Source organism: Oryx dammah, unplaced genomic scaffold (genome assembly GCF_014754425.2).
Source record: "Oryx dammah isolate SB20612 unplaced genomic scaffold, SCBI_Odam_1.1 HiC_scaffold_24, whole genome shotgun sequence".
Lineage (NCBI taxonomy): Eukaryota > Metazoa > Chordata > Mammalia > Artiodactyla > Bovidae > Oryx > Oryx dammah.
Genome location: NW_024070208.1, coordinates 70,322,229 through 70,349,410, shown reverse-complemented (window position 1 = coordinate 70,349,410; position 27,182 = coordinate 70,322,229). Strand labels below are relative to the sequence as shown.

Genomic DNA, 27,182 nt, shown 5'->3' with positions numbered 1-27,182 from the left:
GCCTGTGGCCAGATCCCTCACTTATCAAGATCCCACAGGCCTGTGGCCAGATCCCTCACTTATCAAGTGAACTTCTACTCTGGGAAAGATGATTAAAATGCAGAACCTCTGCCTCCCTAGAAGTAGTTCCATGTGCAGATTCTCCACTCCCCTAGGAATGCAGGGCTCAGATTTCTCAAACATGTTGTTGCTTAGTTGCTCAGTCATGTCTGATGCTTTGCAACCCCATGGACTGTAGCCCACCCAGCTCCTCTGTCCATGGGATTTTCTGGGCAAGAATACTGGAGTGACCTGCCATTTCTTATGTTAATGGTCTCCATCTTTAACACATGAGCACACATTTCTTTCATATCCCCCAGCACCTAACACAGGGTTTGGCAGAGAACACAATGCTCAGTTCTGTATCAAGCTGAACTGAACTATGTTTGTCCACCAGAATTTCAGACCTAATGATCACTTTCTTACAAAACTCATAACTTAAGATCCATTTACTTCTCTTGATTACCATTTATATTAGATTAGTATTACCAAATGCAAATACATGCCTTTCAATCTTTTTTTTTTTTTTAATTTTAGGGTGAGATGGTACAAAAGGGGCCTTACGTTGAGTTCCTCCTGAAATCCGGAATAGATTCTGGCTCCCTTTTAAAGAAGACTGAGGAGTCTGAACCATCTTCCAAGTCTCTAGACCAGCCTCAAGAGTCCTCCACAGTGTCAGTGAAAGATGCGGCCCCAGAGGACCATGATGTGAGTTTCTCATCCTGAAACATACCTGAGTCTGTCTGCTCTTGGTGTCCTCGTGAGCCTTCAGTCTGCTCCGGTTATACATACACAGTTCTTCCTTGACATCCAAACCCACGAGCCTGGATGATTCTGATAAGGGTTCAGATTAGTTGCTCACAATTCACACTCAGGAATCACTCTGAAATTCAGGAACCACATAGATTTTGATCACGAGCTGCCCCCTGCTACCCAGATTCCCCTTACTCCAATTTGCTGTGCGAGCTCAGTTTACTGTATTTGGCTAGTATTTAGAGGCTCAGTTATGTTTTATGTTTCTATCATTGAGTGACAAAGTAAAAGATTAAGAGCTAAACACTAGTTCCATATCATTTTGTGTATTATTTTGAACAAGATTCTGCATTTATACTTGAATTGGGTATGGTGTGCTTGTATTGAGAGTCGTGATTGACTTTAAGCAAAGCTACCCAACTGTGAATAGCCTCATGCAGGTGGCGTTTTCTTATTTCTAATGGATTCCTAGGAGTGGGATGGCTGGGTCCAAGCATAAGTGCATATGTGGTTTGTCTAGGTATTTCCACACCCTTCTCTTTAGAAGACAGACTGTCTTTCACTCCTGCCAGCATATGAGTTTTGTGTGTGTTCCCTTTTTGCAATGAAAGTTACTGTTGAACTTTTGATATTCAGGGATCAATTACTTAATGTTTTATCTCTCACTGCCATTTTTCCCCTTACAGACTGAGGATATACTGGTTAAACTACCCCTGGAGGACCACTCAAAGGGACAAGTTGGTTGTAAGACCTACAAGAATTACTTCACAGCCGGTGCTTACTGGTTTATCATCATTGTCCTTATTCTAATAAACATCACAGCTCAGGTAAATAAGGAGACATTTTTTTGGTGTGTGCCCTCAGTTTAGTATTTACATATTATTTATACTTTATTTATGTTATCATTATTCTTAATATGTATATGAAGAGATTTATCTCAAAGAATTGGCTCATGCAGTTGTGGGATCTAGCTGGGTGAATGTGAAATCAGGAAGGCAGGCCTGAAGGCTGGAACCTCAGGCAGGAGCTACCCTGCTCTCTTGAGGAAGAATTTCTTCCTCCTCCAAGAAGCTTCAGGTTTTGCTCTTCAGGCTTTTGACTGACTGGATGAGACCACCACAGTGTTGAGGGTGATCTCTTCTACTTCCATTCTCATGATGGATGTGAACCACATTCACAAAATACCTTCATGGCAATGTCTGGACCGGTGTTTGAATCATTGGAGACTGGCCTGGCCAAGCTGACATAGAAAACTAATCATCACCGTACCTGTTAAGTTTCTTTCATTTGAAAAAACTCCAACATTTACACTATTATTACTGTATTTGCAGTCCATCTGGATTTGCATTGAAAAGCATTTTTTGTGGGGAGCTAAATAAGTGAGCTTTACTGGTGTTGTGTGTACATGACAGAGAGCCTCTAGGAAAGAACAATGTCTTTTAGAGATACTAAACTGTAGCATGCCCTCCTCTGACCTGTCGTCATCTGGGGTGAGGGGATTGGGCAGACCTGATCTGGAAGGACCATCTCCGTGTTCTGGAGCCTTTCTGTCCCCAGCCTGGTGAGCGGGGTGTGAGGCTCAGTGACGTCAGTGTGTGAGTGACTGTTGTTTCCTGCTCCAGGTTGCCTACGTCCTGCAGGATTGGTGGCTTTTAGACTGGTGAGTGATTCCTGGTCTGACCCAAAGTGCTAAAAGTCTACAGGAAGCCCCCTTTCCCACAGAGTCAGGAGGGCTGACCCTCATGTAGTTTCCCTGAAGAAAAAGTTCCTGTTGGTGGAATATGACTCTCCCATGGTCTCTCCCCATGTCTGACCCTCAGCAGCTTCCTTGCAGACAGTTTTGAAAACTGAAACTCATGATTCAAGTTGGATTTTTATAAGGTAGAGGGACACCAGGCCCTGTGAGCTGGAAATCATTTTCTAGCATAAAACGTGTCTCCTAAATTGAGGCTAACTTTTTTTTTTTTTTTTGGTCTTTATCTAATTCTGTCTATTGCATTTTTTTCTCTTCCCTATTCCTTAGGGCGGATGAACACCCTGTCAATGTTAGTAGACAAGGAAATGAAACTGGGATGAACAATCTGAACTGGTACTTAGTAGTTTATTCAGGTAAAGTTGAATCTTCTGCTCTATTATACAAGAGTGTGAAATGCTTTCAGTGAGCCTGTGTGAGCAACTAGGGCTTCCAGGAGTAATTCAGTAATGTCTTAACATATTAAGTCTGAGTTGCATTTACTCTGTGAATTAATTGGAATGATTTATTTTTAAAATCGACTAGAAGAAAGAGATTGAATGAAGACTTTTTAAAAAATTTATTTTATTGATGTATACTTGATTTAGTATAGTTATGTTGATTTCTACTGTACAGCAAAGTGATTCAGTTTCATATATATAGAATATATATGTATATATGATATATATGAATATATATGTATGTGTATATATATTCTTTTTCATGTTGTATAACATTATGGTTTATTACAGAATATTGACTATCATTCCCTGTGCTATGCAGTAGGATCTTGTTGTTTATCCATTCTATGTATAATAGTTTGCATCTGCTCACCCCAGACTCCCAGTCCACCCCTCCCTCACCCTCCTTCTCTTTGGCAACCACAGGTCTGTTCTGTCTGTGAGTCTGTTTCTGTTTTGTAGATAAGTTTATTTGTATCATATTTTAGATTCTACATGTAAGTGACATGATGTTTGTCTTTCTCTTTCTGATTTACTTCACTTAGCATGATAATCTCTAGGCCCATTCCTGTTGCTGCAAATTTCATGCTGCATTATTTCATTCCTTTTATGGCTGATCAGTATTCCATTATATATCCGTGTGTGTGTGTATACTTTCAGTATTCCATTATATGTCCGTGTGTGTGTGTATACTTTCAGTATCCCATTATATATGTGTGTGTGTGTGTGTTTACTTTCATTATCACATTATATATATATATGTGTGTGTGTACCACATCTTCTTTATCCATTTATCTGTTGATGGACACTTAGATTGTTTCTATGTCTTGCCTACTATAAATAGTAATGCAGTGAACACAGGGTGCATGTATCTTTTCAAATTAGTTTTCTTTAGATATATGCCCAGGAGTGGGATTGCAGGATCATATGGCAACTTTATACATGGTCATCACCAGATGGTCAATACCAAAATCAGATTGATTGTATTCTTTTCAGCCAAAGATGGAGAAGTTCTATACAGTCAGCAAAAATAAGACTGGGAGCTGACTGTGGCTCAGATCATGAACCCCGTATTGCCATATTCAGACTTAAAATGAAAATAGGGAAAACCACTAGACCATTCAGGTATGACTTAAATCAAATCCCTTGCAATTATATAGCAGAAGTGAGAAATAGATTCAAGGGATTAGATCTGATAGACAGAATGCCTGAAGAACTATGGAGAGAGCGTTGTAACATTGTATAGGAGGTGGTGATCAAAAGCATACAAAAGAAAAAGAAATGCAAAAAAGCAAAATGGTTGTCTGAGGAGGCCCTACAAATAGCTAAGAAAAGAAAGGAAGTGAAAGGCAAAGGAGAAAAAGAAAGATACACCAATCTGAATGCAGACTTCCAAAGAATAGCAAAGAGAGGTGAGAAAGCCTTCCTCAGTGATCAATGCAAAGACATAGAGGAAAACAATAGAATGGGAAAGACTAGAGATCTCTTCAGGAAAATTAGATACCAAGGGAACATTTCATACAAAGATGGGCTCGATAAAGGACAGAAATGGTCTGGACCTAACAGAAGCAGAAGATATGAAGAAGAGGTGGCAAGAATACACAGAAGAACTGTACAAAAAAGATCTTCATGACCCAGATAATCACAATGGTGTGATCACTCACCTAGAGCCAGACATCCTGGAATGCAAAGGCAAGTGGGCCTTAGGAAGCATCACTATGAACAAAGCTAGTGGAGGTGATGGAATTCCAGTTGAGCTATGACAAATCCTAAAAGTTGATGCTGTGAAAGTGCTGCACCCACTATGTCAGTAAATGTGGAAAACTCAGCAGTGGCCACAGGACTGGAAAATGTCCATTTTCATTCCAATCCCAAAGAAAGGCAGTGTCAAAGAATGCTTGAACTGTTGCACAGTTGCAGTCATCTCACATGCTAGAAAAGTAATGCTCAAAATTCTCCAAGCAAGGCTTCAACAGCACATTAACCATGAACTTCCAGTTGTCCAAGCTGGATTTAGAAAAGGCAATGGAACCAGAAATCAGATTGCAAACATCCATCGGATCATTGAAGAAGCAAAACAGTTGCAGAAAAAAACATCTACTTCTACTTTATTGACTATGCCAAAGCTGTTGACTGCGTGGATCACAACAAACTGTAGAAAACTCTTAAAGAGTTGGGAATACCAGACCACCTGACCTGCCTCCTAAGAAAGCTGTATGCAGATCAGGAAGCAACCGTTAGAACTGGGCATGAAACAACAGACTGATTCCAGTTCAGGAAAGGAGTAAATCAAGGCTGTATATTGTCACCCTCCTTATTTAAGTTATATGCAGAGCACATCATGAGAAATGCTGTGCTGGATGAAGCACAGCTAGAATCAAAATTGCTGAGAGAAATATCAATAACCTCAGGTATGTAGAGGACAACACCCTTATGGCAGAAAGCAAAGAACTAAAGAATCTCTTGATGAAAGTGAAAGAGGAGAATGGAAAAGTTGGCATAAAACTCAACATTCAGAAAACTAAGATTATGGCATCTGGTCCCATCACTTCATGGTAAGTAGATGGGGAAACAGTGGAAACAGTGACAGACTGCTTTTTTTTTTCCTTTGGCTTCAAAATCACTGCAGATGTTGCCTGTAGCCATGAAATTAAAAGATGCTTGCTCCTTGGAAGAAAGTTATGACCAACCTAGACAGCATATTAAAAAGCAGAGACATTACTTCAAAGGTGCATCTAGTCAAAGCTATGGACTTTCCAGTAGTCATGTATGGATGTGAGAGTTGGACTATAGAGAAAGCTGAGCACCAAAGAAATTGATGCTTTTGAACTGTGGTGTTGGAGAAGACTCTTGAGAGTCCTTTAGACTGCAAGGAGATCCTACCAGTCCATCCTAAAGGAGATCAGTCCTGAATACTCATTGGCAGGACTGATGCTGAAGCTGACACTCCAATACTTGGGCCACCTGATGCGAAGAACTGACTCATTTGAAAAGACCCTGATGCTGGGAACGATTGATGACGGGAAGAGACAGGGATGACAGAGGATCAGATGGTTGGATGGTATCACTGACTCAATGGACATGAGTTTGAGTCAACTCTGGGGGTTGGTGATGGACAGGGAGGCCTGGTGTGCTACAGACCATGGGGTTGCAAAGAGTCGGACACGACTGAGCAACTGAACTGAACTGAACTGAACTGATGGCAACTTTATTTTTAGTTTTTTGAGGACCCTGCACTACTTGCCACACTGTTCGCCTCAATTTACATTCCTACCAACAGTGTACATGGGTTCTCTTTTCTCCACGCCCTCTTTAGCATCTGTTATTTGTATTTTTCAATGATGGTCATTATGACTGGTGTTAAGTGGTACCTTATTATAGTTTTGCTTTTCATTTCATAACTAGCAATGATAAGTATCTTTATATATACTTGTTGGCATATATCTGTGTATGTCTTCTTTGGAAAAACATCTATTTAAGTCACCTGTCCATTTTTTGAGCAGGTTGTTTGCATTTTTTTTGTCATTGAATTGTATAAGCTTTTTTTAGATTTTGAAAATTAAGCCTTTGTCAATAACATTATTTTCAAAGATTTTCTCTCAGTCTGTAGGTTATCTTTCCATTTTGTTTATAGTTTCCTTTGCTGTGTGGAAGCTTGTAAGTTTGATTAGGTCCCATTTGTTTATTTTGCTTTTATTTCTTATCACCTTGGGAGACTGACCTAGGAATTTTTTGGTGCAATTTATGTGAGAGAAAGTTTTACCTGTGTCCTCTTCTAGAAGTTTTATGATGTCATGTCATATTTAAGGCTTTAAGCCATTTGGAGTTTATTTTTGTGTATGGTGTGAGAGTTATTCTAACTTCAGTGGTTTACATACAGCTGTCCAACTTTCCCAAAACTACTTACTGAAGATACTGTATTTTATAATATACATTGTATAGTCTTGCCTCTTCTGTTGAAGATTAACTTTAACAGGTGTTAAAGGTATATGTATTTATTTCTTGGCTCTCTGTTCCATTTATTTGTAGTCTATTTTTGCGCCAAAACCACACCATTTTGATCACTATAACTTTGTACTCTCATCTGATGTCTGAGAGGGCTATGACTCCTGCTTTGTTCTTTTTCCTCAGGATTGCTTTGGCAATTCTAGGTTTCTTGTGGTTCCACATAAATGTTAGCTGTGTTTTGTTATAGTTTCATGAAAAATTTCATAGGTAATTTGATCAGGATCTCGTTAAATCTGTAGAGTGCTTTGTGTAGTATGGCCATTTTAACAATATTAATTCTTCCAATCCAAGAGCATGGGATATCTTTCCATTTCTTTGCATCAAGTTCGGTTTCCTCTTTTAATGTTTTATAGTTTTAAGCATATAAATATTTCACCTCCTTGGTCATGTTTATTCCTGGGTATGTTAAGTTTTTTGATATAATTTTGATTTGTTTTTACATTCCTTTTATAATGTTTCATTATGAGTTTTAAAAAAAATAACTTGGTTCAGTGTGTCAATCTTGCTGAATTCATTTACCAGTTCTATTCATTTTTGTGTGGAGTTTTTTACAGTTTTGTATATGTATTATTATCTGCATATAGGGACAGTTTTACCTCTTCCTTTCAAATGTGGATAACTTTGATTTCTTTTTCTTGTTTTATGACTATAGCTAGGACTTCCAGTACTATGTTGCATAGAAGTAGTGAGAGTAGGCGTCCTTGTCTTTCTCCAAATTTTAACAGGAAGACTTTCGGCTTTTCACCACTGAGTATTATATTGGCCGTGTACTTTGTCATAAATGGGCTTCCCTGGTGGCTCAGATGGTAAAGAATCTGCCTGCAATGCATGATCCCTGGGTTGGGAAGATTCCCTGGAGAAGGGAATAGCTACTCACTCCAGTATTCTTGCCTGGAAAAATCCATGGACAGAGGAGGCTAGCAGTCTGCATACAGTCCATGAAGTTGCAGAGTTGGACATGAATGAAAGACTTATACTTTCACTTTGTCATAAATAGTTTTCATCTTGTTGATATTTATTTTCTCTGTTCTTACTTTCATAAGAGTTTCTTTTTTAAAATCATGAATTTAATCAAATGCTTTTTCTGTATTTATTAAGATGATCATGTGGCTGTTTTCTTTCGTTGATATGATGGATCATATCAATTGATTTGTATATGTTAAACCATACTTGTAACCCTGGGATAAATCCAACTTGATCATAGTGCATGATTTTTTTATGTGTTGTTGGATTCAGTTTGCTAATATTTTGTTCAGAATTTTTGCATCTATATTCATCAAGGATATTGTCCTCTGATTTTCATTTTTGGTAGTATCTTTATCTGGTTTTGGTATCAGGATGATGGTGGCTTTATGGAATGTCTTTGGGAGTATTCCTTTTGCTTCAATCTTTTAGAAGAATTTGAGAAGGATTGGTATAAGCTCTTCCTTTTTTGTTGGGTAAAGTTCACCTGTGAAGCTATCTGGTCCTGGACTTTTGTGTGTAGGGATTTTTTTTTTTTTTCAATTACAGATTCTATTTCATTTCTAGTGATCAGTCTGTTTAATTATTTATGTCTTCTTGGTTCAGTTTTGGTGTGCTGTAGAATAGAGAAGGAAATGGCAACCTACTCCAGTATTCTTGCCTGGAGAATCCCACGGACAGAGGAGCCTGGTGGGCTGCCATCTATGGGGTCTCACAGAGTCAGACATGACTGAAGCGACTTAGCAGCAGTAGCAGCAGCACCATGTGTCTAGAAGCTTGTCCATTTCTCATAGGTTGTCCAGTTTGTTAGTAAATACAGTTCATGGTTTATTTGTGTATATGTAGAATCAGTTGTTACTTATCCTCTTTCATTTATTATTTTGTTTATTTGGGTTCTCTCCTTTTATTCTTGGTAAGCCTAATCAGAGGCTTGTCAATTTTGTTTACCCTTTCAGAGAACCAGCTCTTGGTTTTATTGATATTTTTCTATTTTTAAAATATTTATTTCCTCTCTGATATTTATTATGTCTATCCTTTTGCTGATTTTAGGTTTTGTTCTTCTTTTTCTAATTCTTTTAGGTGGTAGGTTAGGTCGTTTATTTGGGGTTTTTCTTGTTTCTTGAAGAAGACCTGTGTTACTATGAACTTCCCTCTAAGAACTGCTTTTCCTGCACTCTATAGATTTTCTATGGCTGTTTTTATTGTCATTTGTCTTTTTAAATTTCCTCCTTGATTTAATCATTGATCCATTTTATTTTTTTCCTTAGTAGCATGTTTTGTGTGTGTGTGCACTCAATTGCTCAGCTGTGTTGACTCTTTGTGACCCCATGGACTATAGCCCACCAAGCTACTCAGTCCATGAGATTTTCCAGTCAAGAATACTGGAGTGGGTTGCTATTTCCTACTCCAGGAAATGTTTGTGACCCAAGGATTGAACCCATATCTCTTGCATCAGTAGGCGGATTCTTTATCACTGCATCACCTGGAAAATCCAGCATGTTGTTTAGTTTCCATGTAATCCTTCTTTCCTTATTTTCCTGTGGTTGATTTCTAGTTTCATGCAATTGTGGTCAGAAAAGATGCTTGAAATAATTTCTGTCCTCTTAAATTTGTTGAGGCTTGTTTTGTGCTATAGTATGGGTCCATCCTAGAGAATGGTCCATCTGCACTTGAAAAGAATGAGTATGTTGGGGTTTATTTGGATATAATGTTCTGGAAATATCTAGTAACTCTGATTTTTCTATTGTTTCATTTAAGATCTCTGTTGCTTGATTTTCTATCTAGAAGATTTGTCAATTGATGTGAGTGGGGTGTTAAAGTCTCCTACTATTATCGTATCCCCATCAATTTCTCCCTTTATGTCTGTCAGCATTTGTTCTATGTATTTGGATGCTCCTATATTAGGTGGATACATGTTGACAAGTGCACTATCTTCCTATATTGATCTTGTCATCATTATCTAGTGTCCTTCTATATTTTCTGTATAATCTTTGTTTTAAAGTCTATTTTGTTTGATATGAGTATTGTTGCCTCCGCTTTCTTGTTATTTCATGAAATGTCTGTGTCTATCCCCTCACTTTCAATCTATGTGTCCTTCGCCCTGAAGCAGGTATAAGCAGCATATTGTATGCTCTTATTATTTTTATTCAGTATGCCACTTTGTGTCTTTTGTGTGTTTAGTTCTTTGATATTTAAGGTAATTTTTATATGTATATATTTATCACCATCTTCAACTTTGTTTTCCTGTTGATTTTTATTTCTTCTTTGTTCCTTTTCTTTTGTTTTTTCTTTTTTAGTTTTGATGATTTTCTTTTGTGTTATGCTTCCACTCTCTTCTTTTTGGCTTTGTGAATCTATTGTATGTTTTTGATTTATGGTTGCCCTCTTTTTCAATTATGTAAACTTCTTCCTATATCTGCTTGCATTAAACTGGTAGTCATATAAGCTTAGGGCTTCCCTGGTGACTCAATGGTAAAGAATCCACCTGCCAATGCAGGAGACAAGGCTTCTAGGGTTGCGAAAGATCCCCTGGAGAAGGAAATGGCAATCTACTCCAGTATTCTTGCCTGGAAATTCCCATGGATAGAGGAGCCTGGTGGGCTGTAATCCATAGGTTCACAAGAGTCAAACATGATTTAACAACATATAGGCTTGAACACATTCTGAAAAAATATCTGCATTTTATTACTCTCCTGTCCCATTTTATGATTTTGATGTGTCTCTTATACATCTTAATGTTTATCCTTTCGCTGTTCATTGTGGTTATCATCGATTTCACAGAAAAAAATGTTTAATCTGTGTATTGGCTTATTTAAGTGATTTACTGTCCAACTATGATATTCTCTTTCCCATGGATTCTTGCTTCTTTTCTATTTAGAGAAGACCTTATAATATATGGTAGGGTGTGGGGGGGGTCTTCCCTGATAACTCAGTTGGTAAAGAATCTGCCTGCCATGTGGGAGACCTAGGTTCAGTCCCTAGGTTGGGAAGATCCCTGGAGAAGGGAAACGCTACCCACGCCAGTATTCTGGCCTGAAGAATTCCGTGGACTGTAGTCCACAGAGTCACAAATAGTTGGACAAGACTGAGGGACTTTCATTTTCACTTTTAGTATATCCTTTAGGACAGTTTGGTATTGTTTTGGTGTTTGCTTGTCTGAGAACTTTTATCTCTCCTTCTAAGTGCTCATCTTGCTGGATAGAGTTTGCTAGGATGCAGATTTTTTTCCCTTTTAGGACTTTGAATATATCTTGCCATTCCCTTCTTACCTGCAACATTTCTGTAGAAATAACAACTAATAGCCTTGGCCCAGGGTGGGCTGGGGGTGAGGGTGGGATTCCTTTGTAATTAACTTTTGTTTTTCTCTTGCTGCCTTTGAATCTTCTCTTTAACTTTTGCCATTTTAATTATATATGTCTTTGTTTAGGTCTTTTCAGACTCATCTCACTTGGGACCCTCTGCTCTTGTACTAAAATATGTTTCCTTCTTTGTATTTGGAAAGTTTTCTGCTGTGGTTTCTTCAAATACATTTTAATCCTTTTATCCTCTTTCTTCTCCTTCAGGAATTTCTATTACTAGATTGGCATGCTTTATATTATCAAACAGGTCTCTTATATTGCTTTTTTTTAACATTTGTGTTTCGGTCTGCTGTCCTGATTGGGTGATTTCCAGTGATCAATCTTTCATATCACATATTCATTTTCTGCATTATTCAGTCTACTATTTATTGCCTTAAAGCCAACTTTTGTTTGGTACCAAAACATACCTCACTTTTAAATTGTGGGACATGCTATAATTAGTAAGATTTAATATTCAGAGAAAAAAAGATGACTGCATTTTATCATTTTCTTTCTTCTCAGTTTTATTAGACCTTGTAATTGAATTAGGAAAGCCTGAAATTGTATCTTACACCTGATGTTTTCCCCATGTGGTTTCTATTTAATGAGAAACAGTGATTTTTATATTCTTTATAAATATATTTGTGATTGTATTAAACTCATAGAGTGTGTTATATGTATAAATTTATTCTATATTATATATGAATTTATACATAAATTATAGAATAAAATATATAACGCACTTATAAAGTGTTTTCTCTGCTTTAGGATCATTGAAGAAAAAACAGAGATCTTGTGCTGAGTGATGTTTCTTTATTTCAGGTTTAAATGTATTTACCATCCTTTTTGGCATCGCAAGATCTCTGTTATTCTACATTCTTGTTCAGTCTTCACAAATTTTGCACAACAAAATGGTAGAGTCCATTTTGAGATCTCTGGTATTGTTCTTCGATAAAAACTCAATGGGTAAGTCAGACACCAAGTTGTCTCTGTAAAAATGGTTGTTAACAAACCCATTTGGTGCCTTATTATAGCTTATGTTTGAAAATGGAGCAGATACTTGGAAGAAAATCACTGTCCTGTGTTGATCCATTTTCTATAAAAAGCTGATATTTTTCCTTCTACCAGAGAAAATCTGAATGTAGAAGCATATAAGCTTTTATTCCAATTTGTGTTTGTGGAAAAATAAATGTTCACTTTGCAGAATAATTTAGGAACCCATTTGTGGCCTGGCATACAAAACACCATACATTTGACGGAAATGTGTTTCAATGTTGTTGACTACTTGAGTTAGTGGTAGTGAGGTGGATGAACCTATAGCCTGTTATACAGAGTGAAGTAAGAAAGATGGATAAAAACAAATATTGTATATTAATGCATATACATGGAATCTAGAAAGATGGTACTGATGAACCTATTTGCAGGAAAGGAGTGGAGACTCACATGTAGAAAATGGACTTCTGGGCACAGGAGGGGAAGGAAAGTAGCACAGACGTACATACACTATCATGTGTAAAATAGACAGCAGGTGAGAAGTTGATATGAAACACAAGGAGCCCAGCCAGGCACTTTGTGATAACCTAGAGGGGTGTAATGGGGAGAGGGAGGGAGGCTCCAGAGGAAGGGGGTATATGTATAATTATGGCTAACTCACATTGTTGTATGTCAGAAACCAATACAACATTGTAAAGCAATTTTCCTCTAATTAAAAAATTAAAAAAAAAAAAAACTGTTGGCTGTGTTACATGGTGCTAAGCTTCCCTGGTGGCTCAGATGATAAAGAATCCACCTGCCCCGTGGGAGACCTGGGTTCGATCCCTGAGTTGGGAAGATCCCCTGGGGGAGGGCATGGCAACACACTTCAGTATTCTTGCCTGAGAAATCCCCATGGGCAGAGGAGCCTAGTGGGCTGAAGTCCATGGGGTTGCAAAGAGGCAGACAGGGCTGAGCGACTAAGCACAGCCCACAAGCTGTTATTATTTAGGAAGGACCTTCTTATGGAATTTCTCTCCATGAGACAAGCTGTGTGTTTCTTTCTTTCATTTCCCATCCATTTCTGGAATCACAGAGCTTCTGGCATAAGCTGACACTTTGAGGTTTACCTAAAATGGTAATGATAAATTAATTATAAGATTGATGAAATGTAAATATCCTCTTCAATGAAATTAACCCTATAGTTTTACAGTGGACTTTGGTGACATGTGGCAGCCCACTCCAGTATCCTTGCCTGGAAAATCTCATGGACAGAAGAGTCTGGTGGGCTGCAGTCCATGGGGTCGCAAAGAGTTGGGCACGACTGGGTGACTAACACTTACTTACTTCCTTACTTGGTGACGTGTAAGAAGAGGCTTTGTGGTACATAGCAGGTGGATGCTCAGTAGTAAGTTTCTCAATATGCATGTCCCTGGAGGTTTCCCAGTGGTTGATCTTTCCACCCTGTGTCTTTCACCTATCCTATTTTGGAAGGTAGCCTCCATACTGGGTTTCTTTGAGGAGTTAGTTCATCAGTGTACATGCCCATTTTATCTAGTTGGTTAGATTTTTTGTGAGGCCCAGGGTGGCTTTGCTTATGCAAGTAATAAGCAGGACCTGTTACGGGAGGTGGGCTAGAGGTCAGACAGAAGTAGCCTTGGCCTAGTCATCAACTAGCCACAGGAATGTAGGCCAAAGCAGGTGGACACTATTGGGCAGACAAATCTCAAGGTAGGATTTGTCTGCCGTGGTTTAAAAGTATGGACTCTGGAGCCAACTGCCTGGGTTCACTAGTGGTGCAAGTTACTAATAGTAATAACTATTTATAGTTATGTTAATCCGTATGTGTTTGTTACTTAAATTCTCTATTTGTTGGTTTTCTTATCTGTAAAATGAAGATTCTATTCATATTTAACTGATCTTAATGTTGCGGGCATTGTTCTTGTGCTCAGTCACTTGGTCATGTGCAATTCTTTGTGACCCCGTGGACTATAGCCCACCAGGCTCCTCTGTCCATGGAATTTTCTAGGCAAGAATACTGGAGTGGGTTGCCATTTCTGACTCCAGGGCATCTTCCTGACCCAGGGATCAAACCCGCATCTTTTGCATCTCTTGCACTGGCAGTCATATTCTTTATCACTGTGCCAAGTTAGCTATTACATTCACAGTGCTTAGCACATGGTCAGTGTCTAATGAGCCTTAGTGACAATGATGACATGGTGTCTGGGAACTTCATCTCCTGTGAAATGAAGATGCTGCTCTTTCTGTTTTACAAGACTGTCGTGAGGATTAAATAAGAATGTTGAGGGCAGCGTCTTGTGTAGATTTATTCACTGCATGTTGTTTGGTCCAGGCACTGTGAGGAGCACAGGATGGTAAAATGCAGTGGCCAACACACATATCATCGTATTAGGAAGTTAGAACAAGGAAGTGACTGGAGGAGCCCTTGCTATTATGGCTGTGAAGTTGCTCCACCTTGCCTGTTAATGTGAAAACTACACTTGTAAAGTTGGGAGCATTAAAAAGAACTGAATTTGTATTATCTCAGCCTCTGAGGTCTCATGACCACAGTTAGCCAGGTTCTTCATGTTCAAGACCTATAGGCTTCTCTAGACATGAATTAATTTATTATTCAAGAATTTGGGACCAAGTTTAAATCTTCAAGTTCACTGATCTTAGAACAGCCAGCATGCTAATGTTTATCTTGCTTCCCCCTCCTATATCTATTAGCAGGACTTCATTCCTTCAAGAAAATTCAAGCCCAAATAACTACCACAAAGATAAGCCTAGTTTGCCCAAAAGGTTTGGGTCAATCAATTACCCACTCATTTAGTGGTAGATTAAATTGAACTCTTTCCTATCTTGTTTTCAAAAGTAGAATTTGTAATACATAATTTAGGGTGGTGGACTTTGTTTCTGGTATGTGATGTCATGAAGAGAAAACCACATATATTAGTTCACTGGAAGCTGTTTCATGGAACCATAAAGTTCTGTTGTCTGTCAGTCAAGCTTCCAAATTCTGCTTCCTGTCAGTCAAAGAAATAAAATTGCTGAAGTTCTGCTCTCTGTCAATAAAGGAGACAAAACTGCCAAACACCTAATACATTTCCCTGGGATTTAATGTGCATTGAAAATGAATCTTAGGAGGATCAAATATTTGATACCTAATTCTTTTACTTTATAAACTACAGGTCCTTAAGAGGTAAAAGGGAGGAATGCTGATTTTTAAATGTTAGTCTTGACATAGCCCTGTGAATGGAAGGAAAATAAATACATATTTCAAAATGATGAGTCATCAGTGTTACTAGAAAACTGTTTTTTCCTTGATTTAAGATTAAACACTTGTGACACAAATAGCCAGATTAATAAAAGGTATAAAAGGCAGCACCTGTGTAACCTAGACAATTAGTGGTTTATCCTACAAGATCAGCTGGTTTTATTAACAAATTGTCCAATGTTTTAGACCAGGTGAGTAGAATTCACTCATACAATGGGAAATTCTAAAAACTGAAGGAGGTTTCATTCCTTTTGGTGTCAAATTTTCCAACCACTCCCATCTCCCTTCACAAAGCAACTATAGGAGTTTCATGCTTAATTGGCCTAGTTTTCAGGTATGTCTTCTCTTGGTTCTTGCTGTATCCAATGACTGCTTTCTAGATGAGATTAAGGTTTGAAGTCTTAGATACTAAAATGAGTACCTTATAGATTTTGGATAAACATGGAGTATTTTTAAAACATACCTCATCTTTTCTCTTCCCTTAATTGTTTTGTCCATTTTTTAAAATTTGATGTCAGATAAGAGAGGAAACATTGATTGTCATCAGTATATATTTAAAATATATTAATGGACATGGAGTTGGGATGAAGGTGAAGATGTTCCAATGTCTCAGTTCTTCTAGGACAGAGCTTTGTAATAGCTGTGCCAGTCACTTCACTGGCACAGTCAAGATCCTTTTGACAGAAGTACAGTTATCTTAAGCAGCACTGATTCAGAGTAGTATGTGTATGTGTGTGTGAGAGAGAGAGAGAAAGGCTCCTTTTGAATTAGACTGTCACACTGGAATGAGATCCATATTATTAAATTCTATTAAAGAGTTGTGAAATTTAAAGTTTGAAAATTAACCAGCAAATTAAAATGATTCTAGACTTTACCCAGACTAAATTGAAAGGTTTTTCTTTATTTTTCAATAGTGGTTTTGAACCACTATGTCATGTGGGATCCATGTGACCCTTGGTAAAGAAAACAGACATTGGATTCAGCTCTTCTGAATGTGGGAAATCAGGGTCGGCGGCCGAGAGGCGCTACCCCGTGTCTGAGTTTTGCCAAGAGAACACACTGGTCATAGCAAACACCCTCGTCCAATAACACATGGATATCATCAGATGGTCAACACCAAAATCAGATTGATTATATTCTTTGCAGCCAAAGCTGGAGAAATTCTATACAGTCAGCAAAAACAAGACTGGGAGCTGACTGTGGCTCAGATCATGAACTCCTTATTGCCAAATTCAGACTTAAAGAAAGTAGGGAAAACCACTAGACCATTCAGGTATGACCTAAATCAAATCCCTTATGATTATACAGTGGAAGTGAGAAATAGATTTGAGGGACTAGATCTGATGGAGTGCCTGATGAACTGTGGACAGAGGTTCGTGACATTGTACAGGAAACAGGGATCAAGACCATCCCCATGGAAAAGAAATGCAAAGAAGCAAAATGGTTGTCTCAGGAGGCCTTACAAACAGCTGTGAAAGGAAGAGAAGAGAAAAGCAAAGGAGAAAAGGAAAGATTCCCATTTGAATGCAGTGTTCCAAAGAATAGCAAGGAGATATAAGAAAGCCTTCCTCAGTGATCAGTGCAAAGAAATAGAGGAAAAGAACAGAATGGGAAAGACTAGAGATCTCTTCGAGAAAATTAGAGATACCAAGGGAATATTTCATGCAAAGATGGTCTCAGTAAAGGACAGAAATGGTATGGACCTAACAGAAGCAGAAGATATTAAGAAGAGGTGGCAAGAATACACACAAGAACTGTACAAAAAAGATCTTTACGACCAAGATAACCACAATGGTGTGATCACTCACCTAGAGCCAGACATCCTGGAATGTGAAGTCAAGTGGGCCTCAGAAAGCATCACTACAAACAAAGGTAGTGGAGGTGATGGAATTCCAGTTGAGCTATTTCAAATCCTGAAAGAGAATGCTGTGAAAGTGCTGTACTCAATATGCCAGCAAATTAGGAAAACTCAGCAGTGGCCAAAGGACTGGAAAAGGGCAGTTTTCATTCCAATCCCAAAGAAAGGCAATGCCAAAGAATGCTCAACTACCACACAATTGCACTCATCTCACACGCTAGTAAAGTAATGCTCAAAATTCTCCAAGCCAGGCTTCAGCAATACGTGAACCGTGAACTTCCTGATGTTCAAGCTGATTTTAGAAAAGGCATAGGAACCAGAGATCAAATGGTCAACATCTGCTGGATCATCGAAAAAGGAAGAGAGTTCCAGAAAAACATCTATTTCTGCTTTATTGACTATGCCAAAGCCGTTGACTGTGTGAATCAATATAAACTGGAAAATTCTGAAAGAGATGGGAATACCAGACCACCTGACCTGTCTCCTGAGAAACCTGTATGCAGGTCAGGAAGCAAACAGTTAGAACTGGACATGGAACAACAGACTCGTTCCAAATAGGAAAAGGAGTACGTAGAGGCTGTATGTTGTCACCCTGCTTATTTAACTTATATGCAGAGTACATCATGAGAAACGCTGGGCTGGAAGAAGCACAAGCTGGAATCAAGATTGCCAGAAGAAATATCAATAACCTCAGATATGCAGATGACACCACCCTTAGGGCAGAAAGTGATGAAGAACTAAAGAGTCTCTATGAAAGTGAAAGAGGAGAGTGAAAAAGTTGGCTTAAAGCTCAACATTCAGAAAACGAAGATCATAGCATCTGGTCCCATCACTTCATGGGAAATAGATGGGGAAAGTGTCAGACTTTATTTCTGGGGGCTCCCAAATCACTGTAGATGGTGATTGCCACCATGAAATGAAAAGACGCTTACTCCTTGGAAGGAAAGTTATGACCAACCTAGATAGCATATTCAAAAGCAGAGACATTACTTGGCCAACAAAGGTCCGTCTAGTCAAGGCTATGATTTTTCCAGTAGTCATGTATGGATGTGAGAGTTGGACTGTGAAGAAAGCTGAGCACCAAAGAATCGATGCTTTTGAACTGTGGTGTTGGAGAAGACTGTTGAGAGTCCCTTGGACTGCAGGGAGATCCAACCAGTCCATTCTGAAGGAGATCAGTCCTGGGTGTTCATTGGAAGGACTGATGTTGAAGCTGAAACTCCAATATTCTGGCCACCTCATGCAAAGAGTTGACTCGTTGGAAAATACCTTGATGCTGGGAAGGACTGGGGGCAGGAAGAGAAGGGGACGACAGAGGATAAGATGGCTGGATGGCATCACCGACTCGATGGACGTGAATTTGGGTAAATTCGTGGAGTTGGTGATGGACAGGGAGGCCTGGTGTGCTGCAATTCATGGGGTCTCAAAGAGTCAGACACGACTGAGCGACTGGACTGAACTGATCTTATGAATGTGAATCCCATCGCAGGCACCAAGAGACAGACCTTTGTCAAGTTTAACCTCAGCTCTTTCTGTAGAAGAGTGATAATAGTACAATAATATTCACAATGTTTTTGTGTGCGAGAATGAGGAGAATTAATACATGTAAAAGTGCTGCAATTCACGGGGTCACAAAGAGTCGGACATGACTGAGCAACTGAACTGAACTTAAAGCATTTAAAGAAATGCATAGCAAATAGGTGGCATTAACTGATTTTTTGATTAAGTGACCTGATAAAATGTTATGGATTTTTTTAGTCTTTTTCTTCTATAAAATCCAAATTAATATGATAAATTTGATAAAACAATTGGGAATGGAAAATGATGTGTGTGATTTCCCAGATGCAAGGAAAAGTGAACAAATGACTAAGACCCATAAGCCACAAAAAACCCATAGCATGTTTTTTCTTTGCTTGTTTTGTCTTTGTTTTTGTTTTCATCAGGGCTTTGCTTCACTCATGGGTTCATTTTAATTTGGTTTCATAGGGAGAGCTTGATTTTGCATATAAGCACCAAACATCTGGTTTACTTATTGCTTGAAAAGGATAAGGCAAAAGTTTCTTACAGGTCTATTGTGTAATAGACAGCTGGAAATTTTATAAAGTTATAAGTTCTATTTAAAATGAACGTTGGAATTATTCCAGGGAAATGGATGTACTTTTTAAGAGTAGCAGGAACTTACTATATTTTTTAAAATGGTTATAACTGGTTAAAATGTAGAGTGCCTATGTATTCAGCTTTTTCAAAAATTATGAAAAATGACAAATTTCACAAGTGAAAATTAAAGTTGACCTCAGGCAGTTTTAGATTGTCGAGTCTTCAAATTTTATTACAGGATGTTTTTAGAAACATTCTGTGTTTTGTTCTGTCTGGTTAAATCCGGGCAGTCTTTCTGCATTTCTAACACATGGGCAATCTGATACTTCAAAACTTCCTTTTATGCAAAATATGGTTAAACCAATCTGGTATAAAAATGAGATTCCTGATTGGTTCTTATAAGCTGTAGATTATATTTCTAAAGCTGTTAAAGGCATAACAAATGCAACAGAATAAATACAACTCTCCTATAAATACTGCCCAATTAGCATTAGTAAACTAACCATGTAAATGTCATAACTTACTATTTAGGATATATAATGGCATTGAGGTAGATGAAGAAATGCATAGTTTTGAGTAGACAGACCTGGGTGAAGACAGAGAGCACTTACTCAATGAACACCTGGCTGTCGTAGCTATGGGTGTTAGGTAGGTAGCATCTACTCGTCCTGAGTCTTGCATTAAGCCTCAATCATGTCTGAAAGGCCTGAAGCTCTGAAATGCAATGATTCTGTCATCCTGTAGAACTCGCTTATAAATATTTAATGAAAAAGAAAACCAAAAATAACTTGTAAAACTTCAGAGGATTTTTGTGATAGTAGTTTCCATATACCGTCTATAATGTTTCAGAGATCTGTTGCATGACAGAGGTTTCAACTTTTGGAAGTTATAATTCTCCCAAAGATAGGAGCTACAGACTGTATTTTGCCCTGAAGGGCATTCGAGGTGCCCTGGGCCAGGAAAAATACCCTTCTTGGAGACAAAGTGCATGTACTTTTTAGGAGTGCATTCCTGTGACAGGAGGAGTCAAGTGACAGGTGGTGTCCTGTTCCCGCAGAATGAGCAGTTCTCACCTGGCCCACATCTCTCATGGCCACCCCAGTTCTTGTGGTTCATGGTTTAAGAATCCCCCCAAGTCATAAAACAATGCAAGTGGGCATTTTCCAGTGGACATGCTCCATAGCTTTTATCAGAGATCCTGCTCAGTGACAGTCTTCCAAACCTGCAGTCTTTAGGATATATTGTTTTCATGGATTCTGAGAAGGGAAATAAAATCAATGATGATAAGTTATCTTTTAGTCATTAATAAATATTTTTGTTTTCCTACCTATATCCCTCTGGTCTTCTTGGATGCTTAAGCATGAGTCTGTGTTTGTCCCACCTGCTGTACCTCTGAAAATAACGATTTGTTACCCCTGTAGTAAGCTCACAACTTGGAAATGGCAGAAATCCACACTTTTTCAAAATGTAAGGTGCTATAAACTTTTTTAAGGAAAAAAAAAATATCAGAGTTTGTAACTATATTTATTTTTAAATTATCAGCAAAATTAGTGTAACAATTGGGATTAACTTAAGGATTTTGTAGCTGTTTACCAATTTGGCACTTGGTAGGTGTCTCAGGTTGGATTGATATAAAGGAGGAAACTTTCTCAAATCCACCAACCTTTCTTGATACTGCCCAAGATTCCCCCCACCAATTCTTTTAAAAAATAATGCCTCAATTTCAATTCCCTACCGATAGTCATTTGGTATTTTTATTTCTCTAGGTATCATCCTATTTTCTCTTTCTTTACCACTGACATTGGCATATTTCATATGACTGTAATATATTAAATATATATATATATATACTTTAAAAATATTGTTTCCATTTGTTCATGAATTCTTTCTCTCAAAGGGCGTGACTGGAAAAATGAGTAATTTCTTATATCTTGTTCTTTCAGGAAGAATTTTGAATCGTTTCTGCAAAGACATTGGGCGTATGGATGACCTACTGCCCCTGACATTTCAAGATTTAATCCAGGTAACAAAGCAGTCCTGTCAGAGTTTTCACAGGGAATAGTAAAGTGCCTGTTTTTTCAAGGCCTTTCACACTGCTTAAGGGTGGGCTTTCAGCCTGGCAATGTACTTGTTACCTTCAGTAAAGGTCATAGTTGTGAGAGAAAGATGCATCTGTGATTGGGAGGCTGAGTTAACATGAGTAACTCCTGGGGCAGAAGTGGCTCCACGGTTACGTTGAGGTTGGTCTGAAGCAGCGACATGCTGGGCAAGTGGTTCTCCCTCTGCCTTCCAGATGTCTGGTGTGGATTCCCTTTACTGTGAGCACATTTCATAATAAAAACAAGTACCTCTCATAGAGAGATAGCTTAGATGAGCTAAATTATGCATTGTATTACTACAAAGGACACATATTTACTGCAACTTTTTTGTTTTGTTTTGGATAAAGCCAGGTGTGGTTACTTAGAAAGATATGTCATATTAAGGTGAAAATAACACCTTTACCAGGCCAGTAGACAGGAGTTGTTGCAGATACAAAGCCTTTAGAGGCAAGTGCATCTAAGCCAATAATTTGAGCATGGGATCAAAGTCATCTCAGAAATTTTGTTTTTGTAGGTAGCTTTTCACATGTTGAGTGCTGTGACTTAAGGTATTTAAGCAAACAAACAATCCTACAGAAATATCTTCTATGCAGATGTTATGGAACCAGGTCCCACTGCTCACCGCTTACAAGATCAATACTCATAAATGTTAGTAGGAAGAATAATTGCCTTTAACACGAATGCCAGCAGTTGGGAGATGGGGACATGGTGGACTCAGCATACCCCGAAAACTACCTCTGAAGAGTCTGCTCAACCATGAAAGTTTTAAAGGGAAAAAGGGAAGTAATTACAGTTGATCAGGGAGATAGAGGTCAGAGTCATCACCATGCCCCACTGTATGCAGGTTTGTCGACTTCTCATGCTCTTTCTTCCAATGCCATCTTGTTCACAAGATTAGTGAAGGGGAAGCTAGGGAAGAGATCAAGTCATCCTTTACTTAATCATTCTCCATTTCCACTGTGATCCATGGAAAGAATCAACAGATTAAGCAAGGTATTATGTGTTCAGGGCTTCCCTGGTGGCTCAGATGGTAAAGAATCCACCTGCAATAAAGCAGACCTGGGTTTGATCCCTGAGTTGGGAAGATCCCCTGGAGGAGGGAATGGCAAACCCCTCTGGTAGTCTTGCCTTGAGAATCCCCATGGACAAAGGAGCCTGGTGGGCTACAGTTCACTAAGCACAGCACAGTGTGTGACTGAAAGATCTGCAGGTTGTGCAAAGCCCAGAGATGCATACAATATAGGGATATCTGGTTTAAGATTAAGACAAAGAGTGCCTCCTACAGAGAACTCTTTCCTGTCAAAAGATGATTACACTGCCTTTGTTTTGTCTGTGAACTTGAGGTTCTAAAGAATGATTTGGGGTCACTTCAGCTCTCATCTCATTCAGTGCTGTTGCTCATGTGGGATGTTTCTCCTGTTGCTTAATTCTTTTTACTTTTCAATGACTAAGCTTGTGGGGACTTTTTTGTTTCCAAGTATTAATTTTGGAAATGAAATGCATTTATCAAAAGTTGCACACAGAAAAAATGCAGCAATGATTATCTGACTGCAGACCACATAGCCTGTGGGCAAAGTTTTCCCCTGTTCACTAATGTGAACTAAGCTGAGACTTGGAGGCAGACTGCTTTAACTGCACAGATATCTGATTGTTTTCTTCCCTGGAAGCTTATTTTCTAAATGTGTCATGTGGGTTTAGGTATATAATTTATCCCCAGAAGCAATTTCTCACAGTGATTATTAATTACATTAAAGTTTTGTGAAGAGTTCTCTTTGTTTGCTGCTGCAAACTAAGCCAAGGTTGAGTTTCCATAGCTGGCTGGCCCACTGTGTGCTTAGCACATGATTAATTAGCCCTCATAAATCCAGATCTGTCACATATGTTCGAATGTTTTTTAAGAGGGACAGGGAGAGATGCTACCTGAATTCAAGTATAAAATGTTCTCAGTAATGTGAGGAGAGAAAATTTTAGTCTCGCTGATTTCCAATCCCAGCTCTGTCAGTTTTAATTCAATTATCTTGGAGCTTAGGACCTCGAGGAATATTGCAGATAATGAAATAAGAGTCTGGGATGAGCAAGGCAACTGCGCATTCTTCACTGAGCAGGTGGTAGTTATATCTGTGAAGGTGATAAGATTGCCCAGAGAGAGAGAAGCATCTTAGAAGAAAGATCAGAAGCTTAAGCAAGCCTTCATACTGACAGAGAAACCAGCCTGTGAAATTCATTTCTGAAGTGTCTTCTTAGAAACTTCTAAGTAAAGTGTTCACATAGTCTTCCCTGTGTTTCCATAGCACTCTGGGCCTTGTGCAAACCATTACGAATTTGTATCCAACTAAGGTCTGTAACCTTCAGAGGCCTTGGTCCAGGCCGTATGAATCTGCACATCTCCACTATTCACTCCACTTTCATAACAGGCAGATGCTAAGTGTTGACTGCATTCTTGCCTGAAGCTTTCCACCATCATATTATACTTTTCTTGATAAAGATACTTAAGTCAGAGTCAGCCAAGGACTTGGGTTTCTAGTCTACCTGCTTCTTTTTTGGACCAAGATCATTTCCCAATATAAAATCACCTTGTGGGGTGAGGTGATGATTAAGTGAAATATTTGTGGAACTCTTAGCACATAGAAACACCTGGTAAATGGTATCTGCTGTTGTAATAATCACTCACCTTTCAAATGGACATTTTAGATACTTAGCATAATGTTACTTAGCTGTATGTTGGGAACAAGCCTAAATATGTCATAATGGCTCAAGACATGACCTCTCAGGCTCCATGACTTAGGCTTTGCAGTCTCCAGTCTCCATCAAGTTGCTTTTCCTCTTCTTGTGCTTCAGTGTCTCGATCTGTAAAATGAGATAACCTATTACTTGATAGGGCTACTGTAAAGATTATCAAGTTCATACATATGAAGTTTTGAATGTGTAACCCTGTACACAGTCAGCACTCAGTAAATATTAACTAAGGATAGAAAACCAAGAAAGTGGAATTCTTACTTCCAAAGATAGACATTTCCATTTTCCCCCCTTTTACTGGGCTTAGAATTTGTAATTAACCACTTCTTTATCCCTGCATGTATAGCTGAGGTTTCTGGATTCCTCATCTGTGATATCTTCTTGCTTATCTGTTTAGTATCAGTAACACCTACTGACTCCTGATAGTTTGGGATTCAACAACTACCCTCTGAGTCTCAAATATTCTCATCTGTTAAAGATAGTACTGCCTAAGGTAGTTCTCTGATGTCTACTGGTGAGGACTGCTAGGATTGATTTCTTTCACTGCTGTGGCCCAGGTTCAATCCCTGGTTAGGGAACTGAGATCCCACCAAATTCATGGTGTGGACAAAATAAAAAGTAGTGCCTGCCTCATAGGGTTACTGAGTGTATCAAAAGAGCTAATGCCTAGAAAGTTCTTATCATAGTGTTGGACACATGCAATAAATATTGTAATGAGCACCTATAAATGTTTTTCCTTTGGATAGGAAAGCTTTCCCTGCCATTCCAACACATCTTTCTTTTTTTCTTCTTTTTTAGTTCTTACTCTTTTTTTTTTTTTTTTTACTTTACAATATTGTATTGGTTTTGCCATACATCAACATGAATCCAAGGAAAGGAGTTTAATCCTAACAGAACAATCTATTAAAGTTTATCTTTGAAAAGAATCCTTCATAAGGAGGCCTCCATGTCTTTCTTCACTATTTCAGACATTTCTACTTGTGATTGGCGTGGTGATTGTGATGGTGGCTATGATTCCTTGGACTGCGATACCCCTGGCTCTCCTTGGCATCATTTTCTTCCTGCTTCAGCTCTATTTCCTAAATACATCAGGAGATGTCAAACGCCTGGAATGTGCAAGTGAGTACCAGGGCTCTCAGGCTGGAGTGGCAGTGCAGGTTGGCTTCCATTTATGCCGTAATTACCCAGACCCCTGTCATCCTGCAGACTCTATCTTCTGGAATTTCTCCCTAGATCAACATTAGGTAATTGCATATTATAGCCCTTGTGGCCCTATAGCCAGTGTGGCCCTTAAAGCAAGCAGAGCTGGTGGCAGGTCACCTGCAGCTTTTGCATTTCAGCGCAAGGAGAGCGAATATGAGTGCCATGAGGACAGGGACCGCTTCTGTCTAGCTCATGGCACACTCCCTGACATAGCAGCCACTCAGCAAACATTTTTCTAAACATAAAATGTTTTATCATGTTGCAATTAATGTAAAAGGAAAATAGAGAATTTTTCTTCCCCCAGAGTTACTAGAAATGACAAGGAAAGAAAAAGATTAGGAAAAGGAAAAGAGGCATCAGGAAATATATTCACAATGTCAGAGGTGATACATTTGGAAAATACATTCTCTCACATACTCCAAAGATGGCAAATAAGTTGCAGTTGTTAAGTGTTTTGAAAAGATAAGCCCTGTTATTTTCAGATTTGCTCTTTATCATCACCAGTACTTGGGGTGATGCCACACTGTGACCCCCTTCCCCAAGGCTTTTCATATAAATGAATGCTGAAGATACCCACCTTGGGAGAACAAAGGAAGGGGATCTATTCAGTACCTATTTAGTCTATTACTCCATTCAAATTCCTAGTTTTAGAATAATGGGGAACATGATTTATAGTTAATCATACCTGGGTTTAATCCCTGGGTTAGGAAGATGCTCACAAGAAGGGAAAGGCTACCCACTCCAGTATTCTGGCCTAGAGAATTCTATGGATTGTATAGTCCATGGGGTTGCAAAGAGTCAGACATGACTGAGCGACTTTCACTCACTCATTCTATTCTACAGGTAACCACAGAGGATGAAATTATCTAGTGCTTATCTCATTGTTAATGCACAGATATAGTTAATTATTATTAACATAAAATCATAAGGAGAGAAGATTAAAAAAAAAAAGGAATGAGGATGATTGTAAAAAAGTAAGGAAAGATGTTTGTATCAGAAACCTTGACTATGGATAGTGACTGCAAATTAATGCAAACTTAATTTTCTAGAAACCGAGCCAAGAAGAGAAGTATACTGTTTCCCGTGGTTGTCTGTATCTACTAAGTGGAAAAATCTAAGTTCATTATCTAAAACTAGTTATAATTTTAACTTAGTCAAAGATAGGTTCAAAGAGAATTTTTAATTTCCACGTTGTTAAAGTGAAGGTTGGTGTGAGCAGGAGCTTGAGGGTCATGTGGAGGATCCACTCCAGAAAGGGCATAATCCTCCCTCCCCCAGGCAGCCCTCCAGGAAGCGCTGGGTGTGCCCTTTGGCAGGGCATGCAACCAAAGAACATGGGATGTAGTGGGTTTCCTCACATCCAGCCTTCCTGACTCTGTATGTTGTTTGTCTCTGCTTCCACAGAACAAAGCCCAATATTTTCCCACTTAGCATCTTCTCTTCAGGGACTCCGGACCATCCGGGCCTACAAAGCTGAACAAAAGTTTCAGAAGGTGTTTGAGAAGTGCCAGGACTTGCACTCAGGTCTGTAAGTTTCTGGAAATGATTTCAAAGGGTGGGATGTGCTCCCTTCAGAGTCCTGACCTCCTCTCAGGTGGTCTTGCTGGCTAGCGCCTCACTCTACGTCAGCCTCAGGTCCCCTCGCT

General features: G+C 38.8%; 1 protein-coding gene across 1 annotated transcript in view; it reads left to right on the top strand.

Moving 5' to 3' along the window:
• The window catches only part of LOC120883240 (multidrug resistance-associated protein 4-like), a 114,067-nt gene that overhangs the window by 56,287 nt on the left and 30,598 nt on the right, over positions 1 to 27,182 (top strand). The window contains exons 15-22 of the mRNA XM_040267269.1: positions 577 to 747; positions 1,479 to 1,619; positions 2,415 to 2,452; positions 2,816 to 2,901; positions 12,117 to 12,260; positions 21,442 to 21,521; positions 25,302 to 25,452; positions 26,941 to 27,060. Coding sequence (XP_040123203.1) covers positions 577 to 747; positions 1,479 to 1,619; positions 2,415 to 2,452; positions 2,816 to 2,901; positions 12,117 to 12,260; positions 21,442 to 21,521; positions 25,302 to 25,452; positions 26,941 to 27,060 — 931 coding nt within the window. The remainder of the gene's footprint in view (positions 1 to 576; positions 748 to 1,478; positions 1,620 to 2,414; positions 2,453 to 2,815; positions 2,902 to 12,116; positions 12,261 to 21,441; positions 21,522 to 25,301; positions 25,453 to 26,940; positions 27,061 to 27,182) is intronic.